General features: G+C 44.5%; 2 protein-coding genes across 3 annotated transcripts in view; both read right to left on the bottom strand.

Annotated features, from left to right (window-relative positions):
• Positions 1-3873, bottom strand: part of LOC133130441 (transmembrane protein 132C-like) — a 23343-nt gene extending 19470 nt beyond the window's left edge. The window contains exons 1-3 of the mRNA XM_061245042.1: positions 3796-3873; positions 3084-3302; positions 528-731 (exon numbers count right to left, since the gene is read on the bottom strand). Of these exons, the coding sequence (XP_061101026.1) occupies positions 528-731; positions 3084-3302; positions 3796-3873 (501 nt within the window). The remainder of the gene's footprint in view (positions 1-527; positions 732-3083; positions 3303-3795) is intronic.
• Positions 3874-9806: 5933 nt separating this feature from the next.
• Positions 9807-21452, bottom strand: LOC133131129 (uncharacterized). 2 transcript variants are annotated; one of them, XM_061246292.1, is made up of 5 exons: positions 21224-21452; positions 20249-20578; positions 16356-16676; positions 15022-15315; positions 9807-13350 (listed from the first exon to the last, which is right to left on the bottom strand). In XM_061246292.1, exons 1-5 carry the CDS (start codon positions 21264-21266, stop codon positions 13250-13252), a joined length of 1089 nt encoding a protein of 362 aa, XP_061102276.1. In that variant the 5' UTR covers positions 21267-21452; the 3' UTR covers positions 9807-13249. The 2 variants fall into 2 exon arrangements, with proteins under 2 accessions (XP_061102276.1, XP_061102277.1); XM_061246293.1 differs by lacking the exon at positions 9807-13350 and adding an exon at positions 13651-13675.
• Between the last annotated feature and the right edge of the window lie 1902 nt (positions 21453-23354).

The raw sequence follows: 23354 nt of genomic DNA, 5'->3' as shown, positions 1-23354 counted from the left end.
CGGTTTAACAATGTTAATGCTACAGTTTACCCATGTCTTGTGAACTGGATTGTCTTATGTATAATTGCCTGTATAGTATATTTATGTATAGAATGTTTGTCTGCTGGCTTCAGTGTGTAAGTCAAAGTACTGTCAAAGTACAATGTATTGTCACTTTCAAGTTATGTTTTTGTAATGCCTGTTTGACCGTTTTAAAAATATATGTTGACTCTCCATTTGAGAGTGTATACTGTAGTGAATAGTAAAACAACCAGTAAATACACCTTTGCAGGAGTCCTTTTTTATGAAACCACAGACACAGAGCAGCACAGGTGCAAACAGGATGAAATCCCATTAAAACAATATCAATATTACAGACACAATCCAATTAAAAACAGTCTTTCATTTTGACTTGAATGACTGCTTTGCCATAGTGTGCAGTACTAATTGAAATAGACCTGTGAAAAAGCGTCATAGTTATCAGAAGTATTGTTTTCTCACTGCTATTAACCAATCAGATAGCAGGATTATAATATCCTTGAGCTTACCTGTGTGGAAGCTCTCTGCTCTTCTGTCTCCTTGAACGCGTGAAGAGTGACACAGCGCCCTCTGCTGGCGTCCCCGCGCCAGTGAAACAAAACACGAACCCTGAACCTCTCTCCTTTCTCCCCGTCCCTCTCTCTTTCCACACTGTTAGACAAGAGGAAGGCTGAGAGAGGGGGGGAGAGAGGGAGGGGGGACCCAGGGACTGGCTGGAGGAGGGGAGAGAGAGAGAAGGAGAGGGAGAGAGAGAGAGAGCAAGTGAGAGGGAGAGGGGGAGAGAGAGAGATAGAGAGGGAGAGAGAGGGAGGGGGAGAGAGAGAGGGAGAGGGAGGGGGGAGAGAGAAGGAGAGAGAGAGAGAGGGGGAGAGAGAGAGGAGGGAGAGAGAGCAAGAGAGAGGGAGAGAGAAAGATAGAGAGGGAGAGAGAAAAAGAGGGAGATTGGGGGAGAGGGAGGGAGGGAGAGAGATAGAGAGGGAGAGGGGGAGAGAGAGAGAGAGAGGAGGGAGAGAGCAAGAGAGAGGGAGAGAGAGAGATAGAGAGGGAGAGAGAAAAAGAGAGGGAGATTGGGGGAGAGGGAGGGAGAAAGAGATAGAGAGGGAGAGGGAGAGAAGGGGAGAGGGAGGGGGAGGGAGAGAGAGAGCAAGAGAGGGAGATCGGGGAGAGGGAGGGAGGGAGGGAGAGAGCAAGAGAGAGAGAGATAGAGAGGGAGAAAGAGAGAGAGATGGAGATGGAGATGGGGAGAGGGAGGGAGGGAGAGAGAGAGGGGGAGAGAGATAGAGAGAGAGGGAGATAGGGAGGGAGGGAGGGAGCAAGAGAGAGAGCAAGAGAGGGGGAGAGGGAGAGAGAAACAGTGGCAGTGAGAAACCACCCAGATGAAATAAAAGAACACAAACTTGTAAATAAAATTGCAGTAAATCGTCTCAATAGTCTATTTTGTTCTCTGTTTCTAAATAATATCTGGAATTGCTGTATTTGTGGGTGTGTATTTCTGTTATGTTCTGGCAATATTTACTGTACGTATTTCATGCTCATAAAGAATATTGAATTGAATTGGAAAGAGAGAGGGAGAGAAGGAGAGGGTTCTTGTTTGATGACTGTTCTTTTGTTTCTAGTCTTTGTTGTTTAAGTATTGTTAAACATCAACAGCTCATCTCTGCTTCAGGAACATTATCATTTCTGTACTGTCAGTTATTATCTGGAACAGAATTCACTTACTGCACTAAAAACTGGACCAGGATCATAACAATAACAGAGTTTCACACGCATGCACACACACAAGAAGACCAATCCAGAAAATGTGTGTGTACATGGATGCAGGATGCATGGATGCCTGTGTGTGTATGTACTGTTTGTGTATGTATGTGCTTGTGAATTTATTCACGTATGCATGCATGTTTGCATGTGTATGTGTTGTGGATGTGCATATGTGTGTGCGTGTTGGCTTTGTGGGCTTGTGTGTGTGTGTGTATGCATGTAAGTGTGTGTGTGTGTGTGTGTGTTTGTGTTTGTGTGAGTATGCAAGTGTGTGTATGGGTGTGTGTGCGTGTAAGTATGCATGCAAGGGTGTGTGTGTGTGTGTGTGTGTGTAATTATGCATGTAAGTATGTGTGTGTGTGTGTAAGTATGCATTTAAGTGTGTGTGTGTGTGTGTGTGTGTGTGTGTGTAAGTATGCATGCACGTGTGTGTGTGTGTGTGTGTAAGTATGCATGTAAGTGTGTGTGTGTGTGTAAGTATACATTTAAGTGTGTGTGTGTAAGTATGCATGCAAGTGTGTGTGTGTGTGTGTGTGTGTGTGTGTAAGTATGCATGTAAGTGTGTGTGTGTGTGTGTGAGTGGTGAGTGTGTGAGTGTGTGTGTGTGTATGAGTGTGTGTGTGTGTGTGTGAGTGTGTGTGTGTATGAGTGTGTGTGTGTGTGTGTGTGTGTGTGTAAGTGTGTGTGTGTGAGTGTGTGAGTGTGTGAGTGCATGTGTAAGTGTGTGTGTGAGTGTGTGTGTGTGTATGTGTGTAAGTGTGAGAGTGTGTGTGTGTGAGTGTGTGTGTGTAAGTATGCATGCAAGTGTGTGTGTGTGTGTGTGTGTGTAAGTATGCATGTAAGTGTGTGTGTGTGAGTTTGTGTGTGTGTGTGTGTGTGTATGAGTGTGTGTGTGTGTGTATGAGTGTGTGTGTGTGTGTGTGTGTGTGTGTGAGTGTGTGAGTGTGTGTGTGCGTATATAAGTGTGTGTGTGTGTGTGTGTGTGTGTAAGTGTGTGTGTGTGTGAGTGTGTGAGTGCATGTGTAAGTGTGTGAGAGTGTGTGAGTGTAAGTGTGTGAGTGTGTGTGTGTGTGTGTGAGTGTGTGTGTGTGTAAGTGTGTGTAAGTGTGTGAGTGTGTGAGTGTGTGTGTGTGTAAGTGTGTGAGTGTGTGTGTGTGTGTTTATGTGTGTGTGTGTGTGTGTAAGTGTGTGAGTGTGTGAGTGTGTGTGTGTGTGAGTGTGTGAGAGTGTGTGTGTGTGAGTGTGTGAGTGTGTATGTGAGTGTGTGTAAGTGTGTGAGTGTGTGTGTGTGAGTGTGTGTGTTTTACCTGTGAGGTGAAGTAAGGCCCAAAGGAAGCCTGGACCCCCGGTGTGGAGCGCGCCCCTGCAGGAGGCACCATGAGCAGGGACTGCGAGCAGGCGAACGGGGTGGTGTTGGAGAAGAGGAGGCCCAGGTCAGACTGCGACAGAGGGAGGGCGTGCCAAGGGGGGGACACGCTGATCTGGGCAGGCAGAGAGGGGGAGGGGGGGGGGCAGCTGGCTGTGGCCTGTGTGATGGAAGATGGGGGGGGGGATACAGACGTGCTTTCAAGACGGCAAACCTTAAGCTAGCATTTTCCAACATATTCCAATTTTGTCAGGTCAGTGCAGAAAAGTAATTCAATCCAAAACAATTACGTATATAATTGACCCAGTTCTGATTAAATCCATTATGATTCTGTCCGGTCGAGGGTTGATCCGGTCCAGGATTTCATCCCCACTTCTGCACTCATCAGGCCAGCCATTCCTTTGACCTTACACTTGCGTTACTCATGACCCTGCAGACTCCATGCATGCCCATGGCTGCTTCGCTGTGGTGAACCAGAACAGCACTGAGCCAGCATTGGCCTCTACAGCGGTTTAGAAACCCGAAACCAAAATAATTGGCTGGAACAAAAACCAGGATACACACCGGTCCGTCAGGACTGGAGCTCTCCACTCCCGAACCGTGTAGTATTTAGAAACGGAGGGCAGACCTGTCTCGCTCGTAACTGAACTCACCAGGGACACAATTGCATTTCTCTGGAACTCACCAACGGCCAGGAAGCAGAAGAACGTCACCACCAGCTCCCTGCCCATCTCCACACCCCTGTCACATGACAAAGACCACATGACCTTTCGACAGTCCAATCATCCGTGGCTCACTGTCCACCCCTCCCCCTGATTGGCTGGATGATATTTCTGCTGTGTTGTGATTGGCTGGATGATATTTCTGCTGTGTTGTGATTGGATGGATGAGGTTTCTGCTATATTTTGACTGGCTGGATGAGGAGCTGTGCTACCGAATATGCGGGGAAAGGGCGGTGTCCCAAATCAAATACAACACCAGTAAACTACCAGTAAAAAGTAACATACTACTTCGTCATAGAACGCCGAAACTTTAAACCTATTCTTTATACAGTCTATGCTTTCAACACAGTGTGCTTTGATGACGGCACCTAGTTGATGTGACTTTTTTTAGTACATGGGTCAATGATGTGATGTGTGTGTGATTTAGATATGTTTTGACAACAACGTGTCCTAGCCTATGATTTTTTAAATGAAACTTGAAATGAAGCCGTGGAAGATAAAACGTGTATTAATGCTATTCAAATCTTATGTATTATTTAATTATTCTATGGCGACATGGCTCAGACAGTAAGAGCAGTCGTCTGGCAGTCGGAGGGTTGCCGGTTCGATCCCCCGCCCGGGCTGTGTCGAAGTGTCCCTGAGCAAGACACGCCCAAATGCTCCTGACGAGCTGGTCGGCACCTTGCATGGTAGCCAATTGCCGTTGGTGTGTGAGTGTGTGTATGAATGGGTGAATGAGAAGCATCAATTGTACAGCGCTTTGGATAAAGGCGCTATATAAATGCCAACCATTTACCATTTAGACTACGAAGCAGACGGCTTTCGTCATCCATGCTGCAAATCATAATTAAACAAATGTGTAATTTTAGGTATATAATGTACATTGTCATTGTGCTTTACAACGTAATTAACATATAAGCCGTTTTAATGTTCTTAAAGAAAATGTTTATGAAATTTATGTCCATAAGTAACAAAACAGAATCTTGATACATTCATAGCTTTTTGTAAATATAATTACATTATTGCAACCCTGGGTTAATACCCACGTTATATAGCCCTATTGCAGTAACTGTCAACAAGCAGTTATTACATTTTACATTTACATTTTAGTCATTTGGCAGACGCTTTTAATCCAAAGCGACTATTACTAGTTATTGTTATTGTTATTGTTAAATATAGGGTGCACCATGTCACACTAAATACCAGCATATTTCCAATTGCTTATAACGGAACATACTTAGTCATGAGTGATTTTATAGCTAGGTTTAAGCCTTATTAAATAGTCAATTCAATATTTAGTTGTCATGATAGTGTTCTGCTGTGTATTTGTTTGTTTGTTAGCTAATACAAGTGGTGTTTATTTAGATTACAGTGAAACTGGGTTAGGTGTTTGTTTCTCTCAGGTGAGCTAGGCTATTAAGTTAGGCTATTGTTTTTACTGGCTGGCAGGCCACAGCTTTTGTTGTAGGAGGAGCCAATAGTTTGCACCCTGCTTAGGGTATAATTACTGGCACACCTGAACTCACTTCAGTGTGCATTAGTGTTCTGCAGTGGGTTGGTAGCATTTACTCCTGGATTAGTTAGGTATCATTTGTTTGTTTGCTGTTTCTAAATTCAGTTTAAGTTCTCATTATAGTGTTCTGCTGTGTATTTGTTTGTTTGTTAGCTAATACAAGTGGTGTTTATTTAGATTACAGTGAAACTGGGTTAGGTGTTTGTTTCTCTCAGGTGAGCTAGGCTATTAAGTTAGGCTATTGTTTTTACTGGCTGGCAGGCCACAGCTTTTGTTGTAGGAGGAGCCAATAGTTTGCACCTTGCTTAGGGTATAATTACTGGCACACCTGAACTCACTTCAGTGTGCATTAGTGTTCTCCAGTGGGTTTGTAACATTTTCTGTGATTCAGTGTCAGTGTTATTTAAGCAGTTGTGTAGCGCACCAGCGGCAGCCTCGGCTACTTGTCTCGGCATACAAAGTCGCAGGCGTACAAAGTCGCAGGCGTACAAAGTCACAGGCGTACAAAGTCGAGGGTGTCTATCTACGGGTGTCCATCGAGGCTGTCTGAGAGCCTGATGATTGATTTTGTTTTTGCTGCCTGCCCTCATTTCACTACGTAGTATTCCTCTTGTCCTCCCTAGTTCCCTCCCTGTGTTTCCTTCCCACCCCTGTCCTCTCTCCTCTCCCCAGGTCCCAGTCAGGTAGGAGGTTCGCCTCCCGCCAACATGGGCAGTATCTCTAACCTCATCTTCCCTCCCAGATCCGCTGGTATTGATCTCTGTGTGGCTGGTGGCCTCTGGAACTGCCAGTCTGCCGTCCAGGAAGCAGACTTCATATCTGCCTATGCCTTCCACCTCAACCTTGACTTTCTTGCTTTAACTGAAACGTGGCTCTCACCAGAGAACACGGCCACCCCGGCTGCCCTTTCCTCTGCCTTCTCTTTTCCCCACACACCCAGAACTTCTGGCAGAGGAGGTGGCACAGGTCTCCTAATCTCATCCTCATGGAGATCTAGTGTCTTCTCCTCATCCTTCGCCTTCTCCTCTTTTGAATTTCATGCGGTTTCTGTTACTTTGCCGTGCAAACTGTTTATTGTTGTTTATCGCCCCCCGGGTCCTCTGGGGAGCTTCTTGGATGAGATGGACATCCTCCTCAGCTCCTCACCAGTCAATGACACCCCCCTGATCCTCCTGGGTGACTTCAACCTCAACTCAGAGTCCACCCAGTCTACCTTTCTCTCCCTCCTCTCTTCTTTTGACCTTACCCTCACTCTTTCCCCTCCCACCCACAAAGCAGGCAACCTTTTTGACCTCATCTTCACAAGGAGCTGCACAACAACCAACCTCTCTGTAACACCAATCCATATATCTGACCACTCCTTCATCTCTTTTTCTCTTCCACCCATCCATCTCTCCCACCATCCACTGTCACCTGTTGGCGGAACCTACGCCACATGTCTTCCTCCACTCTCTCATCTACAATCCTCTCTTCCCTACCATCCACGGAGTCTTTCTCTCGACTGTCTCCCGATGATGCTGCTACAACTCTCATGTCCTCCCTCTCATCTTCCTTTGACTCTCTGTGTCCCCTCACCACCAAACTAGCTCGGGCCTCCCCCCCCAGTCCTTGGCTTTTGGATATGGCTTCCTTCCATGCCCTCCTATCATCTTTCCATTCCTCTGTCTCTCTAGCTAAATCTTCCTTCTTTCACTCGAAAATTAACGCGGCCGCCTCTAATCCCCGCAAACTGTTTTCAACCTTCTCCTCTCTTCTGCCCCCCACCCCCCCCCACCCCCCTCATCACTCACACCTGATGACTTTGTCTCCTTCTTTTAAAAGAAGGTTGATGCCATTCGCAATTCCTTCTCACAACCCTCTCCCCCTGCTGACCCTCCTACCTTCCCCTACTCCCTAGCCTCCTTTTCTCCCCTCTCTGACGCCGACACATTGAAACTCCCACCACCCGACCACCTGTCCTCTTGACCCCATCCCCTCTCCCCTACAGTCTATATCCGATGACATTCTCCCTTTTCTCTCCTCTCTAATCAACACCTCCCTCTCTTCCGGCACCATGCCCTCTTCCTAGAAGAGGGCCAGAGTCACTCCCCTGCTCAAAAAACCTACTCTTGACCCCTCTGCCCTGAACAACTACCGGCCTGTCTCTCTTCTTCCCTTTCTCGCTAAAACTCTGGAATGGGCGGTCTGCTCCCAACTGTCCATTTATCTTCTTCACAACAATCTCCATGACCCCAACCAGTCTGGCTTCAAGAGTGGCCACTCCACTGAGACCGCCCTGCTCGTGGTCACTGAGGCACTCCACTCTCCTAAAGCCAAATCCCTCTCCTCTGTCCTCATCTTCCTCGACCTGTCGGCCGCCTTCGATACAGTCAACCATAAGATTCTGCTCTCATCGCTGTCTGGGATGGGTGTCACAGGGTCTGCACTCACTTGGTTTTCTTCCTACCTCTCTGGTCGCTCCGACCAGGTGACTTGGAGGGGCTTAGTCTCCGACCCTCACCCCCTACAAACTGGAGTCCCGCGGGGCTCAGTTCTTGGGCCCCAACAACAACTTTTCTCAAGGAGAGCAGTGCAGACATATATCCAAGTTAATGTGATAAAGGCCATTGTGTACTCTCTCCCTCTGCCACCCTCTCTCTCTCCTTCTGTCACTCTCCCTGTCACCCTCTCTCTCCCTCTGTCTCTCTCCCTGTCACTGGCTCCCTCTCCGTCTCCCTCTGTCAATCTCATTGAATTTGAATCCCATCAGTCAAATTCAAATTGCTTTATTGGCATGAACTAAAAATGTACAGTTGTGTTCAAATAAATTGCAGTGTATTACAAAACATTTTTTAATAGCTTTTAATAGCATGTGTGCGTGAATGGTGTGTGTGCCCTGTGATGGACTGGCAACCTGTCCAGGGTGTATTCCTACCTTTCGCCCAATGTATGCTGGGATAGGCTCCAGCCCGCCTGCGACCCTTTTTACGATAAGCGGGTTAAGATGATGGATGGATGGGTTTTTAAAGAGTTAACTTCACTTTAAATTACTGGACTATATTTAGTTGCATAACCATTGTTTTTGCTGCGCATCTGCATTGCATCAATTCAACCGACTTCTGCCACCTAGAAACAGGTATTTCAGCCCAGGATGAACAAACTACATTCCACAGTTCCTGTGAAGTTTTAGGTTTTGCTTCAGAAACTGCATTTTTAATGTCACCCCAAGTTCACCAAGTTTTCAATGGGGTTGAGGCTGGGGATTGAGCTGGCCACTCCATTACCTCAATCCTTTTTGTCTGGAACCAAGATGTTGCTCGCTAACTTGTGTGTTTGGGGTCATTGTCTTGTTGGAACACCCATTTCAGGGCCATTTCCTCTTCAGCATATGGCAACATAACCTCTTCAAGTATTTTGATCTATTCAAACTGATCCATGATCCCTGGTATACAAACCCAACACCGTAGTATGAAACAAATCCCCATACAATGATTTTTGTGCCACCATGCTTTGCTGTCTTCACAGTGTACTGTGGCTTTAATTCAGTAGCCGGGGGTCATCTGACGTACTGTTGACAACCACTAGACCCAAAAAGAACAATTTTACTCTCATCAGTTCACAGAATGTTTCGTAATATTTCTCTGGGCCAATTGATGTGTTCCTTGGCAAATTTTAATCGATTCTGCACATGCCATTTTTTTTTAACAATGGGGGCTTCTTGCTGATAGCTTAGTTTTGATCTTCTGACTGTAACAGCACTTTCAGGTAATTGTAGATCATCTTTGATCTTTCTGGAGCTGCTGAATGGCTCAATCTTTGCCATTCTGATTATTCTTTGATCTGTTTTAACAGTAGTTGCATGTTTTCTACCGCGTTTTGGGTTTTCGTTGCCATTTGAGAATTTTAGCTGAGCATCCTATAATTTGCTGCACTTCTATGTTTTCCCCTCTCCAATCAACTTTTTTATCAATTGACGTTGTTCCTCTGAACAATGTTTGGAACTGCCCATTTTACTTAGCAATTCAGAAGGAAATGTGTTTTATAACAATATGTGAAACATTTGCTTTCCTTCTTCCTTAATAAAGGACCATTAATGACACCTGTTTTTTCACAGAATGAATGCTCTAAACTCCACATTTTTGCATAAACTGCTACTATTTTGAACACGCCCCTTTCAATGAATGAGCCAATTACTCAAAACAAGCAGCGTGCATGTCATGACAGTTGGGTCTGTTGTTTTTATATTACGCTACTACATCTGCAATTAAATTATTTGCCATGCAGAAATATAACTACTAATAACTGGTTCATCAGGTTACTGATGTTGTACTGCTATTTTTTGTAACCCAACTGTACTTATTGAATGTACGTACATATGAATCATATTAATACAATGATATGAAAATACTGAACAGTACATAACAATAATAACAACCATAACAATAATAAATCAGTAAGTTTGTACATGTTTATCTGAAACAAAGTTCCACTTCACATCATGGAGGCCACACAGGCGTGATCCAATCCAGGCACCTCATTACATTACACTGCATTTAGCACACCCTGATCCACAGCGATGTACAACGAAGTGCAGATCAAACACAAGTACAAGTGCGAAGAGGACCTGAGAGGACAGTACAGTTCCTAGTCCTAGTGTAAACATACAGATAATCAGAACCCTTGAAGAATACAATCAACTTCCAAACTAGCATGCCACAGTTGGCAGCTAGAATACCCTGAGTACAACAATACAACAGGCAAAAAACTACAATATCAAGGGGGAATACATAGTGCAAGTAAACACGTAGACAACTTTTTTGTATCCCACCAATTCTGGGTGAGCAAATTCATTTGAACTACAAATGTTTGAACTAAATGTTTCACATTTAAAAATCAGCCCATTAAAAAAAAAAAGAAAATTCCTGAAAAATGTCAGACCCCTTCAGAGAAATATGAAGGCACCATGTCGAACAATTAACAGTACAAATACATTCACATTATTTTCATGGCAAGGTAAAGAGGAATGCCAGACATAATAAATCTGCCACAATTCATCACACAATGCTGTTGATCCAGAGGTGCTGATACATGTCACTGTCCAAAAAGGACCAGAGAACACAGTTCAACAGCAATGGTACAAATATGACTAATTTTGGAATGTACAAATATTACTCATTTTTAATAAGTCAAAGTAAAAATAACCCTTAAACTATAATAAAATACACAGGGCTTAAAAACAACATGAAAAAATAAATCCCTTCTTTACCATGTTGTCTCTAGGCCTCGCAGTGCCTTGTGGCCTTCAGAGCCCGCAGGGCAGAGAAGGAAGAGAGACATCTCAACCCACACAGTTCACAGAAAATAGTTTCCATTAATACAAAGCAAGTTATGATACTTTCATAAGTGTGTATGCTCTGGATCACTCCAGCATAAGCAACCAATAATAGTATAAGCAATTAGTAAAGGATAAGCAATTAATAATATGATAAGCAATTAATAATGAAATAATTAACTCACACAGTTGAAATGAAACTTGAACTTGAAAACAATTTAGAACACAAACTCAGGGGTGTCTCGGTGGCGCAGCCTGCAGATTGCAGCCTGTAGAGCATGCTCATTGTGAGCCGCGACATCGGCGGTTCAACTCAGACCGTCTGACATTTGTCGCATGTCTTTCGCTCCCATTCTCCCTGTCTCTCTATACTATACTGTCCAAAAAAGCTGAAAAAGGCCTAAAAAATATCTTACAAAAAAAACAACAACAATATCAAGGGGGAATACATAGTGGAAGAAGACAACCGTTTTGTATCCCACCAATTCTGGGTGAGCAAATTCATTTGAACTATGAACTATATTGAACTTTCCAGTCGTCTGCCACAGACAGAAACTGTTCGGCGCAGGCATCCGCAGTGTGCCTGGTGACCGTCTCGGTCACATGGTTAAAGCAAATGACTGAAGCTTCCACTTACTGTCACTAATGTGTGCAGTCATGCCGAGGTAATTCTGATTGCTCACCGAGGTCCAATGATCCCCTGTCAGGGCAATATATTCAGCCTTCGCCAACACACCAGCTTTAGTAGTCTTCTCGGCGTCGTATAGCTGATGGATTTTTGACACAATTGTGCCTCTCGATGGCGGCTTGTAAGTTGTGTCGGTGGACGCAATCTGCAACGCCTCCCTTAACCCCCTGTCCTCGACCACCGAAACTGGCCTGCAGTCCATTGCAACCCATTTTGCGAGTGAGTTGGTCAATCGGTCACTACTAGACTTGCTCAGGTGGCGTCTGAACGCCTCCTCCAGTGTGGCTTGACGAGCCTGGTTGCTAACGCTAGCATCAGTCGCTGAGCGGACCACCGAGCTCACTGCTATGTGTTTTGCGTTGAGGTGATATTTTAGGCTCGAGTTACTCCGATGGTACGCAAATTCCTTGCTGCACAAATTGCACAGAACCGTACTCCTGTCAACAGTTCCATCCGGCCGTTTTTTGAATGTATATTCCCCATTCAATACGCCAAGCAACGTGTTCTCATCAGCCTCCATCTTGTTTGCAAAGCTCCTGGCCAGTGACGTACGGGGTCAAGGGCATCACAGCGCATCATTAATTGCGTTAATTTTTTTAACGCGTTATTTACTCTATAATTAATTAATCGAAATTAACGCGTTATTTTGACAGCCCTACTTATTTACTAATATTGCAACCCCTCTGCTCCTGCTACTACTACAAGCCGCCCCCACAAAGCCCACCCAATCCTTGCAAAGCTTCTGGGATTCATTTACTAACAGGTGGGTCTCCTGCATAAATACTATGTCACACTTTTTGGATTTAATGAAAGTTGATATTCTCTTCTTCTTAACCACACCTTGGAGGCCTCTGACATTCCAGCTCATTAACTTTAAGCTAGTTGTACTGCTAATTGCCATAACATGATATCATGCAAATTCTGCTGAACCCATACTGACCTAATACATAACATCACCACACAAAAATAAACTAAATAACACACAACAATAAAACTTACACTGGGTGTAACACAATAAACACAATAAAATTACACACAACTAAATTGCGTCTGCAAAACATGACGCTTGAAATACACTCAGCTTGGTCCGTGAAATGCGGTTGGCAATATCAGCTAATTTGCCGTCTGTTGCACTTGTGGTCAGCCGAATAGCCTCTAGTTTGTTGTCGTGGGCCTCAGACTTTTCTAGAATTAGAATTAGAATTAAGTTTTGCGAGCTCTTCGCCCGCTTCTTTTGGGAAGGAACCAACTTTATCAACATGGCCATCAACAATGTTAACGTTAGGTTCAACACGAGGGAATGTTAGCTTCTTCTGGTTAGCTAGATTAGCCACTTCGCTAGGCTTCTCCCCCCCAGATTTAGAGGAGTTTGCGTTGTTTCTAGTGCTATTTGGCATTATTGCACTCTACTTTTTAACAAAATAATTAAAATAGGTTTGGGCTCTTTGTCGAGTTTTGAAGCAAGTTACAAGCGGGGATGGCAGCCATTCTCGTCAACCACGTCACGGGACGTCCATCTGTCACTCTCCCTCTGCCTCAGTCGTTCATTGACCATGGCCAAGACCCCTGCACCTCTTTGCTCTTCTTCTCCTGCACTTCAGTCCGGTCTGAAGGCCCCGTTTCAGACACAGGGAGATGGGGTTCTGTGGGATTCATTTCGGACACAGGGAGATGGGGTTCTGTGGGATCCGTTTTGGACACAGGGAGATGGGGTTCTGTAGGATCCGTTTTGGACAGGAGGGTTTTGGGGGTCAGCAAGCTGGGAGAGAGAGGGCTCAGGGACTTCAGGCTGCTGCAGTTCTGCTGCTGCAGGGTCTTCCACTGCGGCTGGTTGGTATGTGATTCCCTGTACAGCCATTCGTCTGTTAGCCTCTCATCTGTTTTTGCAGTACATCCAGACTGCAAGGCCAATGGAGCCCAAACAACCAAAGAACACTGCCAACACGATCAAATACACTGCTCCTGTAGTCTTTCCTGTAGAGGGAGGCAGGCCAAAGAGAGAACATGGAGACAGAGGGCAGATAGAGAACATGGAGACAGAGGGCAGAGAGAGAACATGGAGACAGAGGGCAGATAGAGAACATGGAGACAGAGGGCTCAATTGGGAGAAATGCAGCAGAGCACACAATAAGAATAATAAATAGTCATTCATAGTCATAAATTCATCTCCCAAATGCCAATAATGTAAATATTAAATACAGCTGCACAGCAGCAATGCCGGGTGCTGAACCCCCACCATCAGGCCACACGGTGGCGCTAGAGATCCAGAGTGTCTATGCCGTCATCCATTAACATGCACCTGAATGTGACGATCAGATCAGAGGTCAGAGGTCAGAGGTCAGAGGTCACAGTGCAGGCAGAGTCACTGCAGTCATGGACCTTTGGTTCAGCCACACATTCAATCTGGAGCAGCAGCTCAAGCAGCACACCCTGACCCCAGCTGACCCCAGCTGACCCCAGCTGACTCCAGCTGACCCCAGCTGACCCCAGCTGACCCCAGCCGACCCCAGCTGACCTGCCACTTCTGCCCTGCCTGTGCCAAGAACGGACCTTCCCGGATAATCATCTATATTTGTCATCTGCATAATTATTATTTGCAGAATATATAATTTCATAATTAATGATTGAATTCATTAATTTAATTTATTTCTATATTACATATAATACTACTGTTACGCCCACTGTTTGCACAGTGCCAGCCAGAAGCAGATGGGCTCCCCCTCCTGAGTTCGGATCTGCTCAAGGTTTCTTCCTGTTAGTCAGGGGGTTTTTTCGTGGCCCTAGGCATGTCATGTGTCTGTGGCAGCCATTTTGACTCCGGGGAACAAGGTGCAAGATAGTGCCGCTTCCTGTTGGCATGTGGAGTATTGACCCCGCAGGGGCTGCACCAGTGCAAATTCAATCACGTAAAATGTGCAGTTTGTCATTCAACCGTTGTCAAATGGGACCAACTTCGAGGTGAACATCAATTATTCATCTTAACTCCATAAAATACCAGCATAAACGGTCTAAATTGAGCTAGTTAGTAAGATAATGGTTCTCTCATGCTTTCTCTTGTCTGTTTCTCAACATTTATCAGTAGACTAGCGGCTAGTTAGGCAAATTCAACTTTTCAAATGAGTTGATTTCTCACACATTGTAAGGAGAGACGGCTTATAAAAATCAGGCCACGACCAAGCCGAACCAGCAGACCGACTTCCATAGTCCCTCACCCCTCCACCACTCCCTCCAGCCCGGCTTGATATCACGCAAACCTCTGATATCAAGACCTATTCCAATGAGAACGCTCAGCTTCCATCGACTGAGAGCCGCCTCTGCTTCACTCAAACAGGTACATTTCACACAGGTGCCGTCAGCTCTAGTCTGCCTATTGCTAAGGAATGATTTGCCATAGCAGCACACCACACAACCAGACACTTCTGCTAATGCACAAGGGAACTGCATTTGCCTGTGAATATTCGACAGTCCCGGTCCTGGCTGATGCTTCGGCTAGTCGGCCACTGGGGTCAGCCCTAATGTTTGTTGTTATTTTTATTAATTACCCTGTATTTACCCAATGGCTTACAGCACCCAGTGTAATAAGAGAGCACCAGTAAGATGCCATGCCCTGGGTCAGGAGGAACACAATGAGCTTCTCGATGATACCTGAGATTTGTAGAAAGACGATGCTGATGGTCCTGTTGGTCTCAGAATCAGTCACTGTGTAGACCCCGGCATCCTCCGGTGTTACACGCCTCAGCAGAAAGGTGTTTTCCTGGCCCAGAACCTCACATCTCTGACCACAGTGCTCCCCATATGTGACTGGGTCTTTGTTAGAGTCGGCCATCAGCACCTTGTCCAGACCAGGGCCTGTGAATGTTACCCTCACTGGGTCTGTGGTACGGAGCCGTACCGAGAGCTCTTCACCAGCCTTCACTGTGAGGATCTGGGGTGGGTGGTCTGGGAGGGCAGACACATCTTTTACATATTTGCAGGTTTTCATTCTCATGGACATTTGCAGGGAATATGAACATGCTTGTAAAAAAGTACAATATAGGGTAATACAGTCCCCTCCAAAACAGCAAGGACAACCCTTTGTTTTTGCTATACACTGAAGACAATTGAGTTTGAGGTCAAAAGATGTACATGACAGATCCAAATTTCAGCTTTTCAAAAAATGTTTATTAAACAAATGGGAGGCAAGGATGGTGCAGTGGGTAGCACTGCCGCCTCACAGCAAGGAGGTCCTGGGTTCGAATCCCAGTCGGCCGGGGCCTCTCTGTGTGGAGTTTGCATGTTCTCCCCGTGTTGCCCGTGGTTATGAGTGTGAGTGAGTGAGTGGTGTGTGTGCCCTGCGATGGACTGGCGACCTGTCCAGTGTGTATTCCAGTGACCCTGGTACATAGGCTCCAGCGACCCTGTTCAGGATAAACGGGTTAAGATAATGGATGGATTTATTAAACACCTTTCGTATCAGACCACCTAATTTTTAGGTGAGCAAATGTATTGGAATATGTGACTGACAGGTATTTCTTGTTGCCCAAATGTGCCCTCTTAGGTTGATTGGTTAAACAATAAATAGTTCTGAATGTCTACTCTTGGTTTTAGTCTTGGGTTTTGCCTGTGAAGACTGCATTTGTGTTAAAAAAAGATAAACCCACATGAAGACTGGAGAGCTGTGGGAGAAAAGCAGCCATTTTGAAGCTTAGAAAAGAGAGGAAATCAGAGCCATTGCACAGGCATTGGGGATAGCATGTACAACAACTGGGAATGTCCTGCAAGGAAACCACTGGCATGCTGAGCAACAGACATCGAACAGGTCGACCAAGGAAAACAACAGCAGTTGATGAGAGAAACATTTTGAGAGCTGTGAAGAAAATCCCCAAAACATCCATCAGTGACATGACAAACAATCTCCACAGGGCAGGGGTGAAGGCATCTCAATCAACTGTTCGAAGAAGACTTAGAGAGCAGCAAAGACCCTGTAAAGTGTATTTTACCTGTAACATGGAGCCTGGCAGAATCTGGGGTCCCTCTCTCTTTTGGACTGCTGTAGGAGCACTGGTAGTCACCTTGATCTGAAAACTGTGTCTGTTTGATGGTTAGAGACATGTTTCCATGGAGAGCCTGTTCTGGGGAAACTGAAGCTCTGCTCTCGAACCCGGGCCCATAGGTGATGGTGTTGTTATAGAGCTGGTAAACCATCTTTCCATCTTTTTTCCAGAGGATATCCAGATCAACAGCATGCGCTTGTTTACTAATGCCCCCATAGCAAGGCAGACTGGCAGACATTCCCACCGCTATGGAAACACTTACTGGGACTGAGAGAGGGAGAGAAAAAAAAAATACAGCAACCAAAAATGACAAAAGGTGATTTTAAAGCCATTTGATTCTGAGCCTGGGTTATTTCCCTGAAAACTGGAATCAAGGATTAATTACCATTTATATTTAAAAGCAGAGTCAAATTAGACCAACAACTACCTAGGCATTTGTGTGAACAGTCATTTGGGAAGGGTTCTATGTCGCATAATAAACACACAGAATGGTGTAGGGGGTGAAGTACATGATATAATTATATCAATGTACACTAAAAACAAATACGCAGTCAAAATCAGAAACAAAAGTACAGAATTCTTCTCTCAGGGGTTGCAGCTTGAGTCCCACTCTGTTCAGCATTTATATCAATGAGTTGGCCACAGTGCTGGAGCAATCTGCAGCACCTAGACTCAATGACACCTTGATGACAAAGCAATACAATTAATTCTCTACGCAAATGACCTGGTTCTGCTGTCGCCCACAGAACATGGACGATGACAGAGCCTGGTTCTGGTAGAGAAGCACTGTCAAACCTGGCCTATGCCAGATTCAATTTAGGAAATAAAACAATAAAACACAGTTAGTTACTTGAGTTTAAAAATAAGATCAACTGGATACAGGAACAGTACAGGAACTGAAGGAGAAAGCACGCAGGGCATTCTACACCATGAAGAAAAATAACTGAAATTCTACTTCTTTTCTTAGGCCTTTAAATTCCCTGAGGAACATAGGTCTTCGATGAGACCCCTCCATCCTGTCCGGTCTTGTGCCCTCCGCTCCAGTTGTTGCCATGCCAGCCCTTCCTCCTTCATCTCCTGTTCTGTGGTTCTTCTCCAGGTGGTTCTAGGTCTTCCTCTCTTCCTCCTGCCTTGTGGGTTTGTGATAGATTTGTTTTGTCTTCTGAGTGTATGACCTATCCAATTCCATTTCCTCCTCCTGATTTGAATTTCTATTGTTTCCGTAGGTTGGCGTCTGAGATGGTGTTGGGCCAGTATATTCCCAGGAGGCATCGTAGGCAGCGGATAATGAATGTCTGTAGTTTGTTGAGAATGTTAGTGGCGGTTAATGAATGTCTGTAGTTTGTTGAGTATGTTAGTGGCGGTTAATGAATGTCTGTAGTTCATTGAGAATGTTAGTGGCGGTTAATGAATGTCTGTAGTTTGTTGAGAATGTTAGTGGCGGTTAATGAATGTCTGTAGTTTGTTGACTGCCAGATGACTGCTCTTACTGCCTGAGCCATGTTGCCCCCAGTGCGCCATCAATTTCCACAGCATCTCCCCATCCACATAGTCAAAGGCCTTTTCAAAATCTATGAAATTGACATAGACAGGGGAGTTTCATTCGATGGATTGTTTGATGATAATCCTGAGGGGGGCTATTTGATCTCCACAGGATCTGTTATTGGTTTTGGTTTTGCATTTATATAGCGCCTTTATCCAAAGCGCTGTACAATTGATGCTTCTCATTCACCCATTCATACACACACTCACACACCGATGGCGATTGGCTGCCATGCAAGGCGCCGACCAGCTCGTCAGGAGCATTCAGGGGTTAGGTGTCTTGCTCAGGGACACTTTGACACAGCCCGGGCGGGGGATTGAACCGGCAACCCTCCAACTGCCAGACTACTGCCTGAGCCATGTCGCCCTGGTTATTCCTGAAGCCAGCCTGGTTTTCCCACAGTTTCTCCACAACTGCCTTCTGGAGCCTCTCCAGTAGAATGCGGTTGAGCACCTTCCCTCGTGTTGAAAGCAGCATTAGTCCTTGGTAGTTTTTGCACTCCCTAAGGTCCTCTTTCTTAGGAATCTTCACAATGTAGCCATCTCTCCAGTCGGACGGGACATTTTCTTCCTCCCAGATGATTGGCGTGAGATGGTGAAGCATGCTGGGGGAGGTTTCAATATCTGCCTTCGGCTGGTATCTCATCCGGTCCCTCTGCCTTGCCTCCTCTCAAGGCCTTAATGGCTTTCTTGATTTCTGTCTCGGTGGGGGGGTTGCAGTTTATCTCCAACAGGTTATGGCTGGTGGAATTTCTGCTGTCAGTTGAGGAGGCTGCCTATTGAGCAGTGGACTAAAGTGTTCTGTCCACCTCTTAAACTGGTCTTGTGAGGAGTGTCCCCTGTGAGTTTTTAAATGTGTGCTTGTGTTTGTTTGAACTTGCCAATGAGCTTTTTTGTGGTTAAGTAGAGTTCCTTCAGATTGTTTTTTCCTGCTGTTTCCTCTGCCTGTTGTGCTGGATCCTCGATGTACTTCTTGTTCCTTCTGACACTTTTCTTCACTTCTTTGTTTGCTGCTTCATATTCCTTCTGTGCTGTCGCCTTGGTCCCTCTGGAGAATTTTCGTTCAGGGTTCCTAGTCCTTGTCTTCCCATTATTAGTTTGTTGCCATTGTTGTTTCCTCCCATCTTTGCATTCATGTCTCCCATCAAAATCATGATGTCCTTTTCTTTCAAGGCCTGAAGTATATGATATAGTTGGTTGTAAAGGTGTTCCTTGGTTTCAAGGAACATAAATATAGACTCAATGAACACAACCTGGCCATTGAGACAGGTGGACTCTGGCAGAGCAGGCTGGCCAGAGAGGCCAGGTTGTGCTCACTCTGTAACACTGAAGAGGAGGAGACCGAGTTTCCTCATGAAATGTGACGAATACAGTAAGGCAAGGTCAATGTCCATCCATCCATCCATTCTCTGAACCCGCTTATCCTGATCAGGGTCGCAGGGGGGCTGGAGCCTATTCCAGCATGCATTGGGCGAAAGGCAGGAATACACCCTGGACAGGTCGCCAGTCCATCACAGGGCACACGCACCATTCACTCACACACTCATGCCTACGGGCAATTTAGACTCTCCAATCGGCCTAACCTGCATGTCTTTGGACTGTGGGAGGAAACCGGAGTACCCGGAGGAAACCCACGCAGACACGGGGAGAACATGCAAACTCCGCACAGAGAGGCCCCGGCCGACGGGGATTTGAACCCAGGACCTCCTTGCTGTGAGGCGACAGTGCTACCCACTGCACCATCCGTGCCGCCGGCAAGGTCAATGTATTTCCCCAAAATAAAAGAAGTCAAACCACAATCTGAGACTCTCAGACACAGAGAGGCTACCATTCCTTCTGGGAGAGAGGAGGGGATGTGGCAGCACAATATAGGGACAGCGAGAAACAATGACACCAGAAAGCAAAATGATTATAGTTCATTGACATTTTTGTGTTCACCTCTACATGTATGATGTCTCCTGAATTGTATTGTTTATTGTAGTTAAATTATTATTGCCTGTTATGTTTGTCAAAGCATTCTTTGATGGAACAATGTGAGTGTACCTTACCATGTCAATAAAAGTCATTTGAAATGGAGAGGGAGAGAGAATATAAGATTTGAACAGGTGAACCATGTTGCTTGGGGTAGATGAATGGCTGGATACAGCCCATGGTTTGTGGGTTTTCTACAGACTGGAATGATCCAGAATAATAATATACATCATCAACAAAAAACATTTTGGGAAATGAAACTGAAATCCATGAGCACCAAAAGAAATTAACCACATTTGCAGGAAAAAAAGGCAATATGCACTTACCAGAAATTTGTAGCTTCACATCTGAAAGAATGGACCCATCCTTGTCCCGGCATTCGTAAATGCCTAGGTCATCATACCTCACAGGACTGAGGACCAGGCTGTAGTTTCCTGGCTGCTCCTCACAGATGGACTTCACCCGTTCCTGGAAGCCAGGTCCTGGGGAAATGGATCCATTGTGGAGTTTGGCCACAAGCAGCCAATCAGGGAGCACAGGCTGTTGAAAATACCATTCCACAACCCTATTGGGCTCTCCACTGCAGGGGAGGGTGATGGACTGGCCAACGCGTGCATATAAAAACACTGGGTGGGCTGAACATGTTTGTTGCAGGGCTAGAAGCGGGGAAATGAGAGAAAGTGGGGAAACTGGATGTTCAATCAGATTAAGAGAAAAATCTCACAGTGCTGGGCTTTTCATGCCCAAAGGAAAATAACAAAGTAAATATACCGTGGCCTCCACAATATTTGGGAAAAACATTTTCTGGATTTGTTTCTGTACTTGTCATTGGCATGTACTTTCCCCTCCAAAAGTATTGGAACAGGAAGGTCAATTCCTTTGTTGTTGCTATACACTGAAGACAATTGAGTTTGAGCTCAAAATATATACGAGATCTAAATTTCAGCTTTTATTTCCTAGTATTTTTATCGAGATTTGTTAAACAACTTACAACATATCACCTTTTGTATCAGAGCACCCAATTTTGATCAAAAGTATTGGAACAAGTGACTGACAGGTGTTTCTCATTGTCCAGATGTGTCCAGTTAAGATTGATAGGTTAAACAATAAATGGTTCTGAGGACACAAATTCTTTAACTAATCTAAATATTTGCAGGCATGTCACAAATTGGAACAAATTGTTTCAGAGACAACTTATTTGCCTGTATTTAGGTAGATCTGATGTTATATTCATTCGCAGGTCAAACATCTTTAAAACCCTTTCATTAATGCAAAATGTAGCACGATCTGTAGCTACTCACCCAGCAACAGCAGAACGACCATGTGCAAAGCTGCACCCCTCATTTCCGGGTAGGGTAGTCGCTACTAAAATGTCTGCAAAGGTATTTTGAAAGAACAGAAAACTATTATGTAAAATCCCCTTAATTTCCTTTCCGACTATGAAACTATGTACCATTTAGTGTCCAATAAATCAAACAGCAAAATTCGGTAGCTAAACGCCTTGGCTCTACTGGCTAGTTCTGCTAATCAGGAAACGTTGACCAAAATGACGATTAGCTTGATCTGCTTTTAGTTTCGCTTTTGGATCCTAGCCCTTCTTTTTTCATTGGCTCAAGCAAGGAGGCGTTCGCTCCTTCGTCGCTGAATCATTTACTGTGTTAGAAGGCACTGTACAAATATTTTGGCATCAAACTGTTCAGTTTTGGGGTTCACCCAAATGGTTATGTAATGAATAAGACACACATCATTGAAAAGGGGGGAGGAGGGGGGGCGGGGGGTTTGGGGTTAATGTTTCAAAAAGTTCAGTTCCAACCCATTGATGTTTTTCTTCTATACTTCTACACTATAAATTAATCTTCAAATAATTATCACCAAAGCTGTGAAGGGAGTACTATCATTTATCCAGGGTTTTCTTTAGCTAGGCTACAGCATGTGGTCACTAGCTACAATTCTAGTGCACTTTTGGGTTGTCACATTTACTTTGTAACTTTTCATATCAAATATATAGCCTATAGCCGTCTTTGTAATACATATGTCAAATTTCTACAAATGTAGAACTTATTTGGTGACTACAATATATATTCTTTTTTACTGAAAACTGTTTCATGGGGCTGTTTGTCACATAGGGACAGGTTGTCTTTGCCAGTAGAAGTGGGGAGTTTTATTTGTAAAGGGCATTTTTGATACTTGTTGGGTCTGCACAAATGTAAATGTATTTTGAAAATATGGGTTGGGGCGGCAATAAGACAGGTGTTTGGGTGGGACCATTGTGGGCCCAGGGCTGATGATGTCCCATGGTATTATAGGCTGTTCTGTTCTTGAGGGCGCATAGAGAGGAGGTCACAGTCGAGAGGCTACAACACCATCGGGCCTTGTACAGAACTGTGTTGGAGAAACCTGCAAGGGAGGTCAAGCTTGAGGTAGATAGGAGAGGGGTGCAGTGGCATTTTCTGACCACTAGAGGACTCTCACAGATCACATGATAGTAGTAAGTCTAATATATATGGAAATACTTATCTATCGTTTGATCGATTGCCTGATTTTTGAAGGAAACCAAACATTTGTTTCTTTTAATTTGAGAGTTTGATTCCTTTGATGAAAAATTTATTTTAAAAGCATGTTTTATACCCCTGTGAAAAAGGAAGCCATGGAAGGCTACAACACAGTTCTTTAGGACATAGTCTCATATCTACATGGTGAAGTTGACTTCACTTTGTGAGATTTTATTGATAAGAATCTTTAAGGGTGCCAATAATTGTGACCGCTAAGTCAGTATCTGACACGTTTGTTGGCTGTAGGTGTCTACTACATGGTAGCTACAATTTATAATTTAGTCACATTTAACAGGTCACTACTACGAGTACCACAAGGTCAACCAAATTTAGCAGTAAAAGTCACAAACGATAAAAACCATGGAATGCTCTACCTGAAATTAAAACACAAACAGAGCCCAGGGTCTTTGAAAGAAAACATAAAACAATGGCATGAACAGAATCAGATTTGCATCCACTGACCATGGACATGTCTTACACCTCATGCATTTATGCTGTAAATCTCATTCAAACTACTATACTTTCCTTTTCCTTTCTATATCCAGTTGCAATTAATCTCATTTTATTACCAAAATAATTTTGATTTTAAAATGGAAAAGACTAACCAGGGTTGAAAATTAGATCTGGCTCATTTCTGGCTAGAAACTATTCATGTTTTTTAACTATAACAATGTTTGTAAGTATTGTCCCTGACAAATAAACAAATATGCGTATGAGAAATCTGGAAAGCATCCAAACGCTTCTTATGTTGCCTGGTTGTATCATGTAAAAGCCATTTTATCAAGTTTTCTCCATTTCAAAGTGTAACTTGGCTTGAAGCCGTTGATGTTCAACTGAGTTTCAATTGAATTTCTTGATTGCTCACAAAAAAAGCATTTGT

This window comes from Conger conger, chromosome 6, assembly GCF_963514075.1.
Source record: "Conger conger chromosome 6, fConCon1.1, whole genome shotgun sequence".
Lineage (NCBI taxonomy): Eukaryota > Metazoa > Chordata > Actinopteri > Anguilliformes > Congridae > Conger > Conger conger.
Note: the sequence above shows the minus strand (reverse complement) of the source record. Positions and strands in the feature narration are given on the sequence as shown.